Raw genomic sequence first — 20,821 nt, forward strand, 5'->3', positions numbered from 1 at the left:
TTGTGTATTATTATGGGAGTATTATGGGATGTAGTCATTTTCTTTCGGCTTTTGGCATTAACGTTGTCAGCATTGCTTAAGTAATCCATCTGTGACTTCACCCAAGATAAAGAGATGAATATTCTGATTCTAGTTCATGAAATATTGCATTGTCATAGAGTCTTTTCAGATCTAAATCTTTTGAGCGTTATTTCAAGACAGTTGTCCCACTTCAAAACCTCAATAAACAATAAGTAAATCGATGACTTAGAATTATGATGGCTCAATTGTGTAATTTCTCCATTTCATGTTTATTTTCTTCTGACTCCTCTGTAATAGGAAACCTTCCGTCCTCTGGGAGAGGACTTCAGCTTTGGGAGCAGCGCTCTCATTGGCCTGCTTGTTATCGCAGTGGCCATAGCAACTGTGATTGTGATCAGCCTGGTTCTGCTTAGGAAGAGGCAGTATGGCACCATAAGCCATGGTATTGTTGAGGTGAGCCACCAGTCATTGCTGGAAGACTGGAACTTAAAACATGGGAATATACAATATTAGTTGTCAAGCAGTATTCAGTTTAGCTTGAACTGATTTATTCTTCACTCTCGCAGGTTGATCCAATGCTCACTCCTGAGGAACGTCACCTTAGCAAGATGCAGAACCATGGGTATGAGAACCCAACCTACAAATACCTGGAGCAGATGCAGATTTAATCTGGGAGAACGTGTGGCGCGGTGTAGATGGAGAGAAGGAGAGTGAGGCTGGGGAAAGGGGGAACATACTACTGACCAATAACACAACTGCTCTTGTCAAAATCATTTCATGCATCAGAAATGACTATTCTGGTCCATTAAAAACAATTCTTAGATAATGCTACTACTTCTACTGTTGTATCATTGAGCTATGTTTTACTCTTTTTATTTTATCTTTTCAAAGCCGCTGTATCTGAGATTTTAATTTTTTGGAAAATGTGATTCTGCAAAATTCTCTGTATTTACACACAAGTATCTGAGAGTTAGATGCATTACTATCTTGTTTTTAAATGTTTTTCTCTCATTTGTAAAAAGGCAAATCAGACTAAACCGATTTGAAATAGTGAAATATGACTAAATGAGAAACAATCAACAGCAAGACATTGCCTGTTCTCTGTAAAAAAAAAAAAAACTCCTCCGATGTCCCGCTGATGGTCCACTCATTCAGACGGTCCTTTTCCTTTTCGATAGATTGCTTGTATATGAAGATTCTTTGTACCGACCTAAATGTATAGTGAAAGAAATGAGAAAATATGATAAGAAAATCACTGAATTAATTTACTTTGTTTTTTATTATTATAAACAAATCTATCTATCTGTCTGTCTATACATATATATGAAAAAGTAGGTGTTTTCTTCAACATGGTTCTTGTTTCGCAGAGCTAATGTGAGGGCTGAGGTACTGATTTCAAGTGGTGTGACCTAAGTACTGATGGTCACATGGTTTCTGAAGGTGAAAAGCCATGAGAGGTTTATGCATAAGGGTTCAGGCCTCCAGTCTTCCATAGGGACAAACACCTTTTCAAACGTTATTTTTAACTTTATGAATAAGATCACTCCTCGTGTCACTAACTCACAGCCAGACACTGTGTCCTGAGATCATTTGGAACAAACCTTTGTGCAAACATACCAATCAATTTGTGTATTTTCCCTAATGAGACAGGAATTTGTATTTTGGTATGGTATTATTCCATAAACATACATGCATACACAAAAGCATGCACACATATACCTAAATGTCAAGTGTACATACAACATTTGCTTGTTAGATGTTTGCCGGAGTCGCTGGTGAAGTGGTGACTCCACATCGTTTTCTCCACTCTGCTTTACTGAATGTGAGGACAGAGACAATGTGTAATTTGCCCCATCCAAATGAAGAAATGCCTTGAGCATAAATTAGATATAAACATACTATTCAAAATTGAAGTAATATTTCATGTTTCACACTTTGTTCATCTATATCAACTTAAATGCACCTCAAAAAGATGATAGAAGCTGGAGGCCTGGACAAGATCAGAGCTTTACTGATTGTTCTGAACGATTGCAAGTGTGTATATTTATGCAGTTCAAGGATGCACAGAAAGAGTTATAATCATTAAATCATTTTTTCCTCTCCTAGTAATGTCTTTGTATGCTTGTATAGTTGATGTTGCAATCATGACTTTTATGGAGGACAACCTGTGGTGTGCATTGTTCTTATATGAAATGATATATATTTTTAAGTTTGTTCTCTTTTTTCTATTTTTTCTCTTCCTGTGACAGTATCTCTGTATGTAACTGTCCGACTATGCACCCAAAATGGCTTCAAAATCTTGAATCTTGTTAATTGCCTGTTTGATGGTGGATTGGCTTAAGAGGTGACAACAACTAATAAGTGGAATACATCAGTTGAGAAGTAGGTTGACTCCAGTTGAAATTGATTTGGTTGCAGGGGGGAAACACATCAATAAACTCACTACTTCCATTTAGGAGTGGCGTGTGTTCATTATTACCTCGAATGAAGTCTCACACTCCACACATTCCAATGACCTCTTCAGAACCAAATACATCACCAAGGTTGCATTAAACTTACTTATGTTGTGAAGACATAACTAATATTGAAAATGGCTATCACTGATGGAAATGAATGATTCAACCCCAATTTTTGGCAACCAATACTTAAGTAGCCTAAAGGTAAGCTTTTAAAATTAAAAAATATACTGTATACTAACAAACAAACAAAAGACGTTTAGAATAAAGTGTTAGCATATAAGTATACCTAAAAAAAAAAAACATTATTTTTAATAAAGCATGTACGTTTACATGAAGGTTGTTTGATGCATCAGACTGGCAAGAAACTGAAGACGAGACAAGAGGGTAAACTGGATCCAGCCAGGACCAGAAAAGAACCAGAAGGGAGAAGAAAAAATAGATGCTGTGGTGCAAATCAGAAGATGCTGGAGTTCTTTAATAGAACGTATAAAATGGAGAGAAACTGACATGGCTCTGACCATCTACTGGCTATGGTTTCTGTTGCAATGAATGGTAGCCTAGGCCTATGTGGTGGGTAAGTATACATTTCCATAAAATAAAAATGAAAGTTTGATTCAAGCTTGTTTAAAACTGTAGACACTTGTATTTACTTGATTTTATTATGTTCTGATAATCTAATAATCTACAGGCTTTTGCGTCATGATGTTCGAGTTATTCAGAACGCATATTCAAGTATACTTTCAGATAGAAGAAGTAAGTAACAGTAATTCCAAAGGTGTGCATGTGGCCAGAAGGACTTTTATATAGCCAGATCAACGGGACCTTTACATTGCTGTATTTATTTCTCATAATAAAGTTACAGTTCTGATTTAGAAGAACCACCTGCGCAATCGTCAAGAACCTCGGTTTTCTATTGGATAGTGTTTGTGCACATTTTTTCCGATTGGTCTAAGAGAAATGGCGGATTTTTCCCCATTGGTCATCAGCGTGACCGGTCTTTCGAGGCGCACATTGTTTTTACCAGCAAATATCGTTGTTAGTCTAAAAAAAAAATCAAAATACATTTTTAAAGTTTAATTTTCTATGATGGTCGATTAAAAGCACGGCAGGTAGAACTCCATACGTTGCTGAAGGTAGAAGCACGACAGACCACCAACCAGCCGCTAGGTCCACATGTGTTGCTAGGAAGATTATGTTAATATATGCAATGCAGCCATCTCTGCAGCTACCATTCTGAGGTAAGATCCACTTGTACGTTTTCATAAAATTAATCAAAACGCGGTAATATTACCAAACCAACTTTAAACTACCGTCACCAGTTAATCTTTCTGTAAGTATTTGTTTAGACTTGGTAGTCTTCTGTTGTGTTCGTATCGATGGAAAGATGTAGCTTTCTATAGATCTGTTCAAATGTGGTTGTTGTTGTTTAGTCCCACCCAAAATGGAGACTATCCTTCCTTGTTCTACAGCATAGACAGGGCTGGGCCCAAGTAGCCTACAAGGGGGGACGGGAGGGTCTATTCTCAATATTTGGGTCCCACGAAAATGTAATTGGTGTCTCACCAAATTATTACATGATACTGGTCGCGTTGTATAGGTTTGCTGCAAATATGTCCCGACTCGCTGTCTCTCTCGCCTGTGTTATGTGCGATAATGTGGGTATAGGGACGCCTCAAATGCCCGTGTTTAAGCGACGTAGATTTTTGTGGTATAGTCCGTTTGGAACTCAGAACCTTAGGGGTCAATATAGGGGGGTAGACTAAAAACACCCAATGTACAACTAAAATCATTTGTATTGCTGTTTAAATTATCGACGGTATCATTACAACCGAGCTTTGATGCAGCACTTTTGACTCCATTTTTTATCCTGCGCCCCAACGCACATTTTCGTCCGCGTTTGTCGTTTACCCCCATAGAATTATTAGACTGACCGTTCCTTGCGAACAGTGCCGAGCTTGTACATTTGGTTGACAAGTGAGGTTGTTGACTTCTCCACTGCAAAATGTTCTGTGGTGACTTGTCAGTTTCATGTTATTTTCAGTGTCAGAGCCCAACCACTCTCTACCTAGCTAGATAGATTAGCCTTTAACAAGCTAGCTGGCTAGCTAAACCGGTGGTGACCAACCTATACCGGTCCAAGTCAAACGAAAAGCAAGTAGCAGCTAGCATATCAACTTACTCAGATTGTGCTTCTTAAAACCATATGATTTATTTAAGCAGGCATGAGAATCACTCACCTTTCAGCGAAATTCGCCGTTTTGAAAACAAAATAGGTGACCTACGTGAATCGTGTAGATTCGATGAGTTTTGTTTTTGTGTGTGTGGGGGGGGGGGTTGGACATATTTTTCATATTCAGATGACATGTACATTTGTACTGAACTAGTGCTGGCGGCGGCAAGGTGCTCAGTGTTGCCAGATTGTAAATTGTGTATCATATCAAAGGCTCAAAATGATCGTATTTGGAGGATAATGAATTATATCTGTCAACACTGGGAAAGTTTGACCAATGACAGAGCTCGCGCAAGAAGGTGGAACGTAAGTGATACCCTTTCCAAAACGTGTAAAGACGTAATAACTCATTTGTGAAAGACCCAGAGAAACAATAATATCCGACGAGGCAAAATCCCGGACAATTTTGGAACCCCTGCTGGACGCATTTTTTTGGTGTGACCGTAATGTTACCATATAAAACGTTAAAACATGTGTTCGGTAACTTAACGGGATGATTCATTTCAAGGGGCATAACCTTCAGATACAAGTATGAAAAAGTTAGCAATGATGTGATTAGCCTGGTTACGAGACGGCTACGGTGTGAATAACTGATGGAGTAAGATAATTTAGCTACATTAACTCAAACGCCACGGAGACTCCCTGTTCTAACTTTGAATCGCTCTGTTGGGGCAAAGTGACCATTGCAAAGGTGTTTGACTACAGACTGTTCAAATAATTCCTACTATTTCAGCCAGTCAACTTACAAGCCTTGCAGGTATAAAACAAATCATGACGTCAGATGACCATTTTCAGTCTCGTTACCATAAACAAGACCCAATACAGTGCAACCCTGAGCACTGACATGATAAGCACTTTGGTGACAAGAAAGGTGAGCATGGCTGCAAAGGGGACTCTTGTCACATGGAAGGCTTCAGTGATGCTCTGCTCAAAAAGGCCAAGTCGCCAAGCTATGAGGCAAAGCAGTCAAGAGCAAGTGCCACTGGAAGTAGATAGATGGATACTTTAATAGGAGCTTAACATATTTTTAAATATATATATCCAGTTATTCAACATAATAAATCAGCGGCTAAAAAAACAATAGAATCATATTTTCTTGACAAGAATTCCATAAATGAAAAGAGATCCTTACATTTTGCATCATTTAGTACTTCTAAAGAATATATGATTGTATTGTTTTTTTCGCTGCTGATTTATTATGTTGAATAACTGGATGATGCGAGTGCATGGAAATATTAACGCGAAGGGCCTCGCCAATAAAATGTATTGAAATCTGAATTACATAACATTGTATTGGCTGTCAATCATGATGGAAGAGTAGACAAGTTAAGTTACGGCATCTCTCGTGGGGGCTATGCATTAAGCCATTTGTGGTGCCCTTACCACATTGTGCCTCATATACTGTAAATGATAGACCCAGTGACAGGCTGGCATGAAATGGCTTGCATAATACTAAGTAAGGAGGCCAAAATATTTTTTGACTCATGGCTGAAGCTAAGTTTCTCCAGCTCTCCCCAGGTTGGAAAAAAAGCATCTCAAACTTCATCAGATTGACGCTTTAAAATATGGAATATTTAAATTTTACTTACAGGGGGGGCACGCCCCCGGACCCCCCCAGAGGGGTAATATCCTCCTCACCTTTTTCACCCCTTACCCGTTTTCATGCCTGTTTAAGACAATGGTCGCATTGAGCACCTTTTTCGCTGTCCTGTAGCGTCAGACAAAATGCCATGTATAATTGACCCACGTTGTCACATCGGTAGACATTTATGATGGCCTCACTGGAACCAAACACGATATCCCTATCAGATTCTCACCCAATGCATAATCCGTTCACTGTGTATTCTCTGTTTTACAAGCTACATTTGTTGCAACCCCCTTATCTACGCCGCACTTCCTATACGTTGATAGACTGAATATGTAACGTTACAACAACAGCCCTTCAAGAAAGGAGATCTGTTCTGACCTAGGCGTCTCTTTCAGCCATCTGCAACCTGGATGGTGTCCTACTCCAGGTGTGCCATAATTAGGTGAGGGTGAAAAGGAACCCACAAAAACCTCCAACAGTGTCGTCATGGAAACCAAGCAGGAGTCATCTATGTGGAGTCAGACCTCTAATGCTGAATCTGGCAACGCCACTCAGGTCTGTGTCCATGTCCGGAGCATCAACACTGTTACACTTAAAGGCTCAGCAATAAGTAGTTTCTGGTGACAAAAAAGTTGAATAAAAATGCAACAAGATTTAGACTGACTGTATGGTGGAGGTGCAGTCTTTTCCACTGTGTATTTTACAACCATGAAGCCTACATTTGTGCTTGAAAACACACACACACACACACATGTATTTGATATATTTGAATTTGATACATTTTTCATACCAACTGATCTCATGTGCAATATCCACATAACATTAAAGTGTTGTTATTGAAAGCTTTTTGCCCCCCAAAATGTCCATTGGTGGATATATCCAGGTGCACTTTGAAGGTGGCACAGTGGCCCAGATTGTGTACAGTGGGGACCAGCAGGACAGGGGCCAGCAGCAGGTGGTGTATACTGCAGATGGAAGCTCTTACACTTCTGTGGAGTCAGCGGAACACACGCTGGTGTATATCCACCCAGTGGATGGAACGGCACAGGTACGACTCAGAGGACTTTGGCCATATGTAAAGTCAATCATGCATTCACCATATTTTGGGATACAGGTATAGATGGGCAGTTTCTGGGATTCCCATTGCGTGGAATAAGGATGGGAATGTAGAGCAAAGTCAAAGAAAAAAGTGGACTTAACCTCAATATAGCCCCTGGCTTCTCTGGATTGTCTAAAAAAAATGGATTTACATCATGAGCAGGAGTTGTACTCTCCTATTCTAATGTGTGAATGCACTCCATACAGGCTTCTTTTCATACCATATCATACATTTGGTTTTCCAGGCAGTGTTTGCTGACCAGCCTCAAGTGGCTTACATCCAGCAGGATGGAACCACCCAGCAGGTGACTCAGCCTTGACAGTTGAATGCAGCATCCACATGACCTGTTTAGATAAACCTTTCTTGACCTTGAAAATGTGTTATTTGAATTTGCATGTTGAATGTATTTTTCTTGTTAAAGGTGACAGTCCTGCTTCCAAGTGGTCAAAATATGAACACAGCCAACCTGCATGTCTTAAGCAATGTAGCTGATGGTCCTCAGGCGATCCTGGAGCCTGTGGCACAGGTGAGGGTGCTCCTAAATTGCAGTCCCCGTCCACAAATTCTTCACAATGGACTCAAAATGGACTTGAGTAGTGAAATCGGAGCCAGCACTGATTCATGAACTACTGTGCGTAAAAAAAGACAGCTGTGTAGAATATTTGAACAGTCAAACATATCAAACTTGCTGATCTATTTTGCGGTTTGCCTTTTTTCATTGTTTTATTGTTTTGTTTGTATTTGCAATCCAAGGGACAGATGGATGATTCTCATCCCTCCCTGCCCTCCATGACGAGTGTGGAAGACTCCGCCGCCAGTCCTCTTGCGGCAACAGACTCCACGGTGGATTCTGAAGACGACGATGACGATGATGATGACGACGACGACGATGGAAACGATTCAGACCTTGACGACTGGGAGCCTGGACCTCCGCAGCCGTTCACTCCTCAGAGCCTCTGTGAGTGCCTAGCGCCTTGAGCGGGCTGCATGCCCAATAGAGTGGTCAGGGTCATGAGCGGCTGCATGCCCAATAGAGTGGTCAGGGTCATGAGCGGCTGCATGCCCAATAGAGTGGTCAGGGTCATGAGCGGCTGCATGCCCAATAGAGTGGTCAGGGTCATGAGCGGCTGCATGCCCAATAGAGTGGACATGAGCGGGCTGCATGCCCAATAGAGTGGTCAGGGTCATGAGCGGCTGCATGCCCAATAGAGTGGACATGAGCGGGCTGCATGCCCAATAGAGTGGTCAGGGTCATGAGCGGCTGCATGCCCAATAGAGTGGTCAGGGTCATGAGCGTCTGCATGCCCAATAGAGTGGTCAGGGTCATGAGCGTCTGCATGCCCAATAGAGTGGTCATGGTCATGAGCGAGCTGCATGCCCAATAGAGTGGTCAGGGTCATGAGCGAGCTGCATGCCAAATAGAGTGGTAAGGGCCTGCAGCTGCAGTCATTGTACTGTGAGGAATTACTGTAAGATTAAACAGTGACGGCCATTACCTCATTGAAAATGTATTTGATGCTCTTGATGGGGCTTAATTGTATTATATTTGATGGGGCTTAACTGTCTTATATTTCATCATCATAGTAATGGGTTAAAGTGTTGTCCCAGTACCTCTGTGATGAATTGTTTTACAAAGCAGTGAGTCGTGTTAAAATCCCTCATTCCTTTTATCATTATTCTCCTCATGCATTTATGTGCATAATTCATCTTCAAGGCATTGACTTTATTCAAGACTTATTTATTAGATCTTGTCAGTGTGAGTGGGCCTTGTGAGGTTTTTGGAATTTTACTGCCATAGACATTTAGACCTCTAAAAATGTTCCACAAAAATTGTGAAATTCACATGACATTTTGCACACTTTCAGCTCAGAGGAATGGAGCCTCTGTCATGTAGATTTTTCCAGTATTCAGACTTCAGAGTATGTGTTATCCAGATGACATCCAGAGTGGCAGAAAGCTTGTGTGTGATTGAATAGCTCTATAAAGCCACAAATAATTCAGTGGTGCTTTACTGTAATTGTTTGGTATTTCCATTAAATTAAACTTGTATTTCTGGTACTAGTTTAGAGATCCGATTCTCTTTTATGTCAAGTGAGAGCAATTATTATTAGTTGAGTATTGTAATATGAGGCACAAAGTATGGTCCCTTGCCTTCAAAATGGCATTTTAGCTGTTTAACCAAAACTGGTCTTCCTCGCAGAAGATTTATATTTTGTTTCTGATGATGTTCCAGTTGAGATGGATACCTTGGCATTTTGGTTTTAGCCTAGCTTATCAGTATAACAGACTAATTTGGAACAAACACCTCTGTTAATATGTTTTTCTTCATTGTCATTACAGACATGGCAGAGTGCCTAGGTTTGCGTTGAAAAGAGAAACACAAATCCGACATTAATGCATCTCCTTCTTTATGTCCATGAACAGGGTGTGAAGAGTGTAACAAGGCAAACCCCTCAGTGTGTTTGAAGCATGGTCCCTTGCACCCTATCCCCAACCGGCCTGTCCTGTCGAGAGCTCGTGCCAGCCTGCCCCTGGTGCTCTACATCGACCGGTTTGTCGGCGGGGTCTTCTCCAAGCGCCGCATCCCTAAGCGCACCCAGTTTGGGCCGGTGGAGGGCCCTCTGAGGCGGCAGAACCAGCTGAAGGACTCTCACATCCACCTCAAGGTAAGACATCCCCTCCGCAGTTCACTCACCTCCATTTCACATTTAAAGTTACCCTGTATTGTCCGGCCCTGTCTGACTGACGGTGTCTGACTGTCTGTATTTGCTAGTTGACCCACCTTAGTCACACAAGGCCAGACCTATATGACTAAACACATCTCAAGATAACCATGGGAGAATTTTGTGTTGACGTAGGCAAGAACGATTAGAAACCAGTACAAGGCTGCTTGAGGGCAAAAACCCACACTCACAAAGCTGATTCATCTAGAAAATCCCAAAGATGAGTAGGAAGGATGACAAGTTGTTAGGTTTTAAGAGGGAAGCCAGCCTTGATAGCTTGACCATCACCACACTACAAAACCAAACTTACACCAGTTGTCTTTAAGTGTGAAGGAGTTGCAAATCAGAATTAAGGATCAGAGTTAATAATGATTGACTATAATCAATAATCAATCCAATCCATTTGTGTTTGTTGCTTTTAATTGGACTTAGGTTAAAATGTCCTGCTACATGTGAATTCCTTATGTCCCCACCCCCATGAATACAGTCCTCTGAGACATATGCTAATCAACAAGTTCCCCTGTGAAACCAACTGTGTGACATTCTCAGAGGTAGCAGACTTCTACATATTAATGGCAGGTCAGAGCTATGGGGTGAAGCTCCTTATGCTATGTAGGATACTTTAACTTGGACTGATTCCATGTTTTATCAGAGATATAAATGAATCTTTTGAGCATTCTCAGGCTGAGTCTCCACCAAGTTTTGTTACTAAAAACAAATACCATCAAGTGCTGACATCACATCTAGCCTCAACCTTGACTTGAGTGTGGCAGCAGCCTCTTATCGGTACTTGAGGAGACTTGCAGCGAAAACAGGCAGTGTCCTCGCGCTGTATGTTTGAACTATATCATCTGTTCTTGCATGCTGCAGTTAAAACAGATGATATTATTCATTATTATTATTGTTGAATGAAATGTTTTGATTTGATGTGGGGCACACTGAAGATATTATGGCTTGAATATGTTATGTTTGATAGACAGAGGTCTGTCTGTGGAGTAGAGAACTCAAATTAAATACCTCACATTCTTTGCCCTCCATCAACCCTCAGATGTACGCAGTGGACTCTGATAAAGGTGGAGACAAAAGTGAGGACGTATGGCTGGACCTGTCAGATGAGGACCACAGTAACTGGATGATGTTTGTCAGACCAGCCCTCAATCATCTGGAGCAGAACCTGGTGGCCTACCAGTATGGCTCCGAGATCTTTTACATCACCATCAAGAACATCCAGCCCAAACAGGAGCTCAAGGTCAGAGGTTCAGTTGGTTAAGAATGACACCAGCAGACCAAAGCTAGATGTTTTAAACTGTTATGTTAGGGGTAAACTGCCTAATAATGGTTAAAACCTACTGTGATTGGTACACCCTAGTTCTGCCTGTAATGTTTCCATCCTGGGTGCTCCTTTTGTCACTGACTGATACCTTCTTCATTGCTAGGTGTGGTATGCTGCTTCATATGCAGAGTTTGTTAATCAGAAAATTCATGATGTTACCGAAGAGGAAAGAAAAGGTGAGACTTTTTTTTTGGTGTGTGTGTGTGTGTGTGTGTGGAGAGAATCGGAGGAGTGGATTTTTGCTTTGTCGCTGCACTTTGTGTGAGGGTGAGCTTTGTCACTATGTGTGAGTGTGAGCTGTGGCACTATGTGCAAGCGTGAGCTGTTGCACTATGTGTGTGCTAGAGCTGTTGCACTATGTGTGAGCGTGAGCTGTGGCACTATGTGTGAGCGTGAGCTGTTGCACTACGTGTGAGCGTGAGCTGTTGCACTATGTGTGAGCGTGAGCTGTTGCACTATGTGTGAGCGTGAGCTGTGGTACTTCGTGTGAGCGTGAGCTGTTGTCTTTGTGGCTCAGTGTTGCGGGAGCAGGAGAAGAACTGGCCGTGCTACGAGTGCAACCGTCGCTTTATGAGCTCTGAGCAACTCCAGCAGCACCTCAACATGCACGACGACAAGCTGGACCTCGTCAATAGGTAAACTGGCCTCAGGATATGATACGTACTTATATTTAGATCAGCTGGAGTCCTGGCCTTTCTTCATCCTTTTTCTGTGTTGCAGGCCAAAGGGACGCAGTCGAGGGAGGGGTCGAAAGCGATTTGGCACTGGCAGAAGACCGGGGCGACCGCCCAAATTCATCCGCCTGGAGACCCCTGCAGAGAGTGTGGAGAAGACAAGGGTATCAAACTTTAAAGTGTTAAACAGTTTTAAAACATGCTATGACTTAAATACTCTACCATAAATATGTCTTGTTTTATGTCATTTATCATTTGGTGGAACTTTGTAGCACTTCAATTTTTTCAATGATCTAGCTAATGCAGATTGAGCTGTAGCCATTCTGAAAACTTAATCAGTGGTTGGAGGAAGTGCTTCTCTAAGCTAATAAATAGACCTTTGGTATCTTTGTGTCAGGTTGCATAAAAGTGATGCTCTTTGAGGTGTTCTTTTTCTGTATATCACTCTCTGTCTATCCCTTATCTATCTCTTGTCTATCCCTTCTGTCTATCCCTATTTCTTAGTGTTTGTTGACGTGTTTAATACTTTGTTGTGGCAGGATATGCTGGTGTTCCCGGAAAGTAAGCTGTCCTATGAGGACAGGACAGATGGAGCCTTGAATGGTCTGAAGGTGGTGGAACTTGAGTCAGAAGCCATTGACTCAGAGTTGGAAGGCAGGCTGGAGCCACAGACGCCGAGCGCTGAGCCCCCAACAGATGGGGAAAGTGACCAGACAGTGCCCCCACCAGACGACCCTCTGGAGCCCCTCAAGGAGGACCCGACTCCTGTAATCAAGCCAGACCCCCACCTCACATCCCAGGACATGCGGCGAGCCCGTAGGATACGGGTATGAACTTTCTGCCCGCTGTGTCATGCTATCACTCTGAAATAGCCTGTCTTAGCTAGTGACTTAGAGTTATTTCACAATGTTGTATGTATGTGTGTGTGTGTTTCTCTCTCAAAAATGGCTCTCCTAAAAGATGGACTTGCAGGTACGAAATGCCTGGAGGGGGTCAGAGAGGCAATGTTGGTGTCACGGCACGATGTGATTTTTGTCCGCGTGACATTTGACTGTACATTGGCTTCCCCTCCATTCTCCATCGCATCTGTTTTCTCCTCCATCTCCGTGGAATGTAGTCTGTGCTTCATGTATTTGTCCAGATTTTAGGCAAATGTCAGCACACAGTTGCCTTTGGGATGCTAAACCATTACTTTCTCTGAAAACTAAGGGCCGTGAACAATTGGAACCCCTTACACTCTCCCACAAGCTAGTCTGTAGTGCCCCTTTTTCCTCACCCATTGGCAGGCTTTTGGTGTTTTTCCCGGGAGACTGACTCCGACTCTTTTTTTGCAGAATGCTGCGCTTCAGCACCTGTTCATCAGGAAGTCGTTCCGGCCCTTTAAGTGCTCCCAGTGCGGTAAGGCCTTCCGAGACAAGGACAAGCTGGACCAGCACATGCGCTTCCACGGGCGCGACTCCTGCGCGCTCACCTGTCACGTCTGCAACAAGGGCTTCCTGAGCAGCGGGGCGCTGGACGACCACCTGCAGCTGCATGCGGAGCAGCGCACCTACGCATGCCTCTTCTGCACCGACTCCTTCGACCGACTGGACCTGCTCAAAGACCACGTCAGGATCCATATGGTGGATGGATGCTTCTTCTGCCCCTCGTGCAAGAAGAGCTTCACCGACTTCATTCAGGTATACCAACAAACATAGGCTACTGATCGAATACACACACTTTCTGTTATTATCACATGGAGTCACATCACTGCCAATCAATGCCGATAAATTAGTTGTGGAAAACATTTCAAAACCCAGCAGCGGACACTTACTATCTTCTGTGTTCAGCTAACCATCTTGATTTTGATCTGTAATGGTGATCTCTAATGACTTGATGATTTTGGTTCACCATTTGAACTCGTTTCTGGTGTGGGAAAAGGTACACCAGTTGACCCTTCGCTGTTGAGCTGTCACATCTGCTCCAATCTGAACTGTGCGTTCCTCTCCCTATTCAGGTGAAAAAGCACGTGCGCAGCTTCCATTCCGAGAAGATCTTCCAGTGCACCGAGTGTGACAAGGCCTTCTGCCGGCCCGACAAGCTGCGGCTGCACATGCTCCGCCACTCCGACCGCAAGGACTTCTTGTGCTCCGTCTGTGGCAAGCAGTTCAAGGTGCAGAGCAGCTCTCTTCTCTAATATCTGAATCAGGACACACAAATCCTTGCATGTTGTGTAAATTATTCAAAATAAAAACTTAAGACTCTTCAGACAGAGTGGGTACTTAGTAGATGTTGATGTCAATAGGTGGAATTGATGAGAAGAATGAGATTGGAATGTCTCACTGTATTTCTCTCTCTCTCTTTCTCTCTCTTTCTTTCTCTCTCTCTGTCAGAGGAAAGATAAACTCCGTGAACACATGCAGCGCATGCACAACCCCGAGCGCGAGGCCAAGAAAGCGGACCGCAGTCACCGCTCCAAGGCCCTTAAGCAGAAGGTGCCAACCACCGACTTTGAGAGCTTCATGTTCAAGTGTCGGCTCTGCATGATGGGCTTCCGTCGCCGGGGCATGCTGGTAAAGCACTCGACTCACTCCACCCTCTCCTCCGCCCCTGTGTCCCAGTGGCCCTCAGCGCTTAGGCATGGGTCAATATGGTCTCTCTGCTCTGTGTGCTGAGCGTTCAATCTGTGTGTGTGTGTGTGTGTGTGTGTGTGTGTGTGTGTGTGTGTGTGTGTGTGTGTGTGTGTGTGTGTGTGTGTGTGTGTGTGTGTGTGTGTGTGTGTGTGTGTGTCTGTGTGTGTGTGTGTGTGTGTACGCGCATCGGTTTAGGTTAATCACCTGTCCAAACGTCACCCAGAGATGCGGATTGAGGAGGTGCCTGAACTCACACTGCCCATCATTAAGCCCAACAGGGACTACTTCTGCCAGTACTGTGACAAGGTCAGACACACCCACCCTTCCATATTGAGCACATCAATAACCCAGTTAAAAAACATCAGTGTAGTCCAGCAAGATACCAGCAATCTGTTTGCAGTTGAACTCGATATTTTAAAATGAATTGAATAATTGAATGGATAAAAACTATAAAGAGTGCAGCTTTAAAATGTTGCATGGCTGCGTAAATGTTAATCCATAACCAGACCTGCCATCATGTGAAATTAATTGATCTGATATAAAAAATAATTGTACCAAGTACCACAGCTAAATGCCTCATCCCTCAGAGTGTTGATCATCATCTTTGTGCATTTTGTGTGTGTGTGTGTGTGTGTGTGTGTGTGTGTGTGTGTGTGTGTGTGTGTGTGTTCTGCTGCAGGTGTATAAAAGTGCTAGTAAGAGAAAAGCACATATCCTGAAGAACCACCCAGGGGCGGAGCTCCCGCCCAGTATACGCAAGCTCCGCCCAGCCGGCCCAGGAGAGCCTGACCCCATGCTAAGCACACACACCCAGCTGACGGGCACCATCGCCACGGCACCCGTCTGCTGCCCACACTGTGCCAAGCAGTACAGCAGTAAAGTGAGTTGTCATTGTAATCTCATACATCTGGATGCACATCTGACAACATGGAAAGGATCACTAAGACAATAGACCTGTGTCTGTTTACCTCAATAGCTAAAGGAACTGTAGAAAAAATCATTTATTAGCTCTTCCGGACCAGACAATAAGAAGAGAAAGATAAACTGGTGACTGTAGATTGCCAGACAGTTTTAATAACATTATGGGCCTGTCAGTGGCGAAAACAAGCAGTTTGCTTTGATGCTGCTGCTTGCTCCATAGGATTAAATTAGACAGATTTAGATTATTTTTGTCCCAAATAAAAAGACAGACCCAAAAGGACAGGAAAAAGGCCCAGGTTGGTGCCGTTACTATGGGAGATATTTGTTCTATCTGTGTATGTGATTTTGTTTTTGTTTGTTTGTTTGTTCTGCAGACTAAGATGGTTCAGCACATCCGTAAGAAGCACCCAGAGTTTGCCCAGATGGCCAACAGCATCCAGGCCCCCATGACCACGGCTGTCATCAGCAGCACCCCTGCAGTCATCACCACCGACAGCACCACCGCAGAGGCCGTTGTGGTGAGACACGCTAACATGCAATGATTTAATTGTGTCATTTTATCGTTGATGGTAATGATGAAGACGGCTCTCATAATGGAAGATATACTCATAACCTATGTCACGTGCCAAAAAGCTATTCCTACCTTCAAACTTTATGAGCGGTCATAACAATTACTGAGAGTATGACAGGTATTATTGGAAATAATGAATGAAGAAGACTTAAGTACATGGCATGATTATGACGGTGTTGTTAGTCTTATGAAAAAGAGTTTATTTACACACACACACACATACGTTTTGAATCATGATCTATACTGTTTTGTAGTTTTTTGCTTTACTTTTATTTATGTTTATTTGCGCTTGAGGTCTCCTACCAGCATTGGTTTACATTTTCTTAAGCTTAGCCTGAAATGGATTGTGCTGAATAATGAATAACTCCGCTTGGTTGTATGTATGTGTTCCAGACCACAGACCTGCTGACCCAGGCCATGACGGAGCTGTCTCAGACGCTGGGCTCAGACTACCGGCCGGGACAGGGGGATTACCAGCGCATCCAGTACATCCCTGTGTCTCAGTCCGGTGCAGGAGGACAGCCACAGCATATCCAACTGCAAGTGGTGCAGGTGGCCCCGGTATGTATGACACTCACTCACTCACTCACTCACTCACTCACTCACTCACTCACTCACTCACTCACTCACTCACTCACTCACTCACTCACTCACTCACTCACACTCTCTCTCTCTCTCTCTCTCTCTCTCTCTTTCACTCACTCACTCACTCACTCACTCACTCACTCACTCACTCACTCACTCACTCACTCACTCACTCACTCACTCACTCACTCACTCACTCACTCACTCACTCACTCACTCACTCACTCACTCACTCACTCACTCACTCACTCACTCACTCACTCACTCTCTCTCTCTCTCTCTCTCTCTCTCTCTCTCGCTCACACACTCACTCTCTCTCTCTCTCGCTCTCAAACTCACTCACTCACTCACTCTCTCAGTCACACACTCACTCTCTCGCTCACACACTCACTCTCTCTCTCTCACTCTTTCTCTTTCTTCAGTTAGAGATATAAAGCAAAGGTCCTTTTTTTTTTCCTTCCTTTCACACAACAGAAATAGACACCCCTTAAATTCTTTGCAGAAATTTTAAATTTTTTAACATTTAACATGTTTTTTTTTCTTCCTGTCCAGGCATCTTCTCCCCACTCCCAGCATTCCACGGTGGATGTGAGTCAGCTGCACGACCCCCATGGCTACAGCCAGCACTCCATCCAGGTGCAGCACATCCAGGTGGGTGAGCCCACGGGTGGCCCTGTGCAGGGAGGCAACCAGGTGAGCCACACAGTCACGTCTCACACTGATCAAGCTCATCTCTGAATCACACGGCACTGCATCAGCTATTCACACCATGTACATGCTTTGTCTAGTTTCACTATGCACCTTTCTAAAGGACATTACAATCTAAAGCTCCAGCATGCCATTCTGTCAGATTAGCATTAGATAAAACAGCTGGAACTTGGCAAATAATGAGCAAGTGTATTTTCTCATTCGTGTGTCCAGAATCTAGCACGGTATCTTTAGTGATTGTGCGCTGTTTTCTCTGATATCCCCTTTGAAACAGATAGTTTACTACTGTTAAAGTTCAAAGCTCATCATCTTATCAGTGTAATTAAAATTTGAGTTATGTTCTTCTCACACAAATACCTGCTGGCAACTTGTTTGTTCTGTCAACCTATACTGATAGCCGGTATCTGGGCAGCCTCTTAGCCCCTCCTCTCAGCAGACCACTCAAGAGCTTAGCCCCACCCAGCTGACCCCTGTGACCCTGGCCCAGAGTCACACGCTACAGACCTCCTCAAATCAGGTGCAAGGGACTGTTCAGCATACTTATCTACCCAGCAACTGGAACTACAGGAGTTATCGTAAGTTTAACTACCCTTAATGATAACCATATCCTGAAGTTCAATGGAGTCTAGGATCGTAATTATAGACCTCTTTCCAGTTTCACCATATGATTTTGAATTGGTAACATGAACCATGATAAACTAAACTGCCATAGCTACAGAATGCTAGCATGACCGATTCTATTACATGTGGTCTCACGTAAATCACTTGGTAAGGTTTAATGAGTGAAGTTGTTAGGCCTGTTACAACTACAGCAATATTGAATTGTTACGATTGCTGTATGTTGGATACCAGAGTTCAAGGTCAGGGAGATGCAATGCCACAAGTAAAGGATTAAGGTGAGGACTAAATAGGGGAAATAGTCCTTTTGTCATACAGATATCATGACATGAAACAAAAAGACACAAGGTGCATGGATGTTATACTGTGATTGATGCATTTGTGCAAAAGCAATTTATATTAGATCGTACTGGACCTTTCAGGTGGGTGACATTTCTAATTGCGTGTGTGTTTGTGTGGGTGTTTTCAGCCTCAGAGATTCAGATGATGGCGCTGCCTCATGCGCAGTATGTGATAGCAGAGGCCAGTACCCCAGGGACTGGTGTGAACAGCGGTCAGGTGAAGACGGTAAGTGAAAGTGTGATCTTATACTTTTAACTTCTAATCACGGTGGCACAATACAACAGACCACTGACGCAGTGCCATTGTTCCACGGGATTGCCAGGGGACTGGTGTCTCACGTTTTGATTTGAGAAAGTAAATACACATGGTTGACGTATTCCCTATTTCATTGGTGCGCTGTGTGTGTGTGTGTGTGTGTGTGTGTGTGTGTGTGGGTGTGTGTGTGTGTGTGTGTGTGTGTGTGTGTGTGTGTGTGTGTGTGTGCAGACTCGCTATGTGATCTCCGAGGGCCAGGCAGAGCTGGAGGGGAAGCCAAGCGGTGCGGCTGCCGGTGGGGCTCAGGGGCACCAAGAGTCGCTGGAGCAGCCGGCCACCACGCAGTACATCATCACAACCACTACCAACGGCTCCAACGAGGTCCACATCACCAAACCTTGATCTACGCACACGGACCTACACACACACACACACACACACACGCACACACAACGCACAGAGTGTTCCTCCCCAAGGAATCGAATTGCATCAAATGCACAGAAAGACTGAGAGCCCAAACACACACCTAAACCACATCCACATAAGCCGTCAGACCGTAAGACTGACCGCGTCTCCAGCATGCAGCGGTAACCACAGAAACGCTCCTTCCCTGAACCGAACAGAAGTGGAGAGAGGTGGACAGACACACTGACACACAGTTGCGTGGGCCTGAAGTCCCTTGGATATCCAGAGCGCTCTTAGCTCTCCAAGGAATCCTGAGATGCAAGCTGCCTAACTGGAAGAGGGCAAAGTGGCCAGTGGATGAGCTGGTAGTTAAACTTGCACAGGTGCCAGGTGACTCATATGATGACAGGTGCAGCAGCAACACCCTTGATGGCCGCAGCGACACCCTTGATGGCCGCTTAATGGGATGGATCCCGCCCTGATCTGGTGGGGCTCTGGCAGAGCGGTTCCAAAGGCAACTCTTCACCGGCTCTTTTGGACCTATCCTCTGATCCTCTGACCTGCTGTTCATCAGGCCCCGGGTGCTGTTGAACTCAACATCATGCCAATACCAGACAACATGTCGCACTGGCCGGTTCTCCGATGGCATCTTTGGGCACAAAGAAGGCAGAAGGTCTGACAGGAAATGCAAGCTGTTTGTGGTTCCATTCTCCCTCCTTTACGATAATCTCCTCCTAGATTTAAATCCAAAAAGACTGATCATGGGCATGTAATTTTGTTTATGGGTATTCAGGAGATCACTGAGCATTGGAAGCAAATGCTTGCATGAAAGGCCAAACTTCCTTTTTTTTGCTCCTGCTATAAATGATAACAACCATAAATTATAATTCCTCCTCTGCCAAGGACCTGCAGTTGGCAGGACGGATGTGGAGCTTGCTCTCTTAGAAGAGTCAAGGGGAATTCTGATGTAGTATCTGATGGAAGCTTTTAGAAATCAGTCACCACCGATCAGACTCACACGTCCCACCCATCAAAAGAGTGGAAGACAGCACACCGACTACAAGGTTTATCTGCACTGATGAAAGAGATTTTCTTCATTTCAGTTTGAGTCTCAATTAACGCTGGAGGGCATATTGTTTTTTTCCCAGGGTAGTGTACACCTTGTCTTGATATTCTGAAATGACTTGGTTGGATGCACTTGACTGCTGGTGCCATCTTCAAATGCCCATCTCCTTGCTACCCAAAAGGGAAACTCCTGTTGAATATTTATAAAAAGACAGTTTGTCAGAAAGGACTTGTACAATGTAAAAATAAGAAATAGCTGTATTATGAATTCCCTGTACAGGTACTTCTGTCCTTGTTTCCAAGTCAACTCATCCTTGTTGTAATTTGTGTTGAAAATTAAACAGATGTTTTTTTAGAAACACGGGTTGTCTCAGCTGCTTGGCGTTTTCATGGTTTTTGTATTTTGAATGTCACAGGGAAGACGAAATGGAATACTGATCGTGATGGATTTAATTGGGATTCTAAACTCTGTTGAATATATTAATTTAAATTGAACAATACAGGTAATTTATTCCATTTTAACATACCAGTGGATAATCTGCAAAAAAACTTTTAAATGAGCAATTTGTACACAGTTTAAAACCTCATCAGTACTACTTGTACCAGATCAAA

At 43.5% G+C, this 20,821-nt stretch overlaps 2 protein-coding genes across 3 annotated transcripts in view; both read left to right on the forward strand.

Annotated features, from left to right (window-relative positions):
- The window catches only part of aplp2 (amyloid beta (A4) precursor-like protein 2), a 44,028-nt gene extending 41,556 nt beyond the window's left edge, over nucleotides 1-2,472 (forward strand). For both annotated transcript variants that reach the window (XM_080845244.1, XM_080845245.1), the window contains 2 exons: nucleotides 319-474; nucleotides 588-2,472. In XM_080845244.1, the coding sequence (XP_080701370.1) occupies nucleotides 319-474; nucleotides 588-689 (258 nt within the window). In that variant the 3' untranslated portion in view covers nucleotides 690-2,472. The remainder of the gene's footprint in view (nucleotides 1-318; nucleotides 475-587) is intronic.
- Nucleotides 2,473-3,688: 1,216 nt separating this feature from the next.
- Nucleotides 3,689-20,516, forward strand: prdm10 (PR domain containing 10). The gene is made up of 23 exons (XM_080845243.1): nucleotides 3,689-3,718; nucleotides 6,694-6,853; nucleotides 7,182-7,346; nucleotides 7,642-7,701; nucleotides 7,819-7,923; nucleotides 8,151-8,355; nucleotides 9,822-10,063; nucleotides 11,169-11,369; nucleotides 11,557-11,629; nucleotides 11,971-12,088; nucleotides 12,174-12,291; nucleotides 12,667-12,954; nucleotides 13,462-13,806; nucleotides 14,124-14,279; nucleotides 14,500-14,679; nucleotides 14,935-15,045; nucleotides 15,419-15,619; nucleotides 16,035-16,178; nucleotides 16,625-16,792; nucleotides 17,369-17,509; nucleotides 17,937-18,099; nucleotides 18,612-18,709; nucleotides 18,971-20,516. The coding sequence occupies exons 2-23, from the start codon at nucleotides 6,785-6,787 to the stop codon at nucleotides 19,139-19,141; spliced, it is 3,522 nt and encodes a 1,173-aa protein (XP_080701369.1). The 5' UTR covers nucleotides 3,689-3,718; nucleotides 6,694-6,784; the 3' UTR covers nucleotides 19,142-20,516.
- The last annotated feature ends 305 nt before the right edge of the window (nucleotides 20,517-20,821 follow it).

The sequence above is a fragment of the Sprattus sprattus genome (assembly GCF_963457725.1).
Source record: "Sprattus sprattus genome assembly, chromosome: 9".
NCBI lineage: Eukaryota > Metazoa > Chordata > Actinopteri > Clupeiformes > Clupeidae > Sprattus > Sprattus sprattus.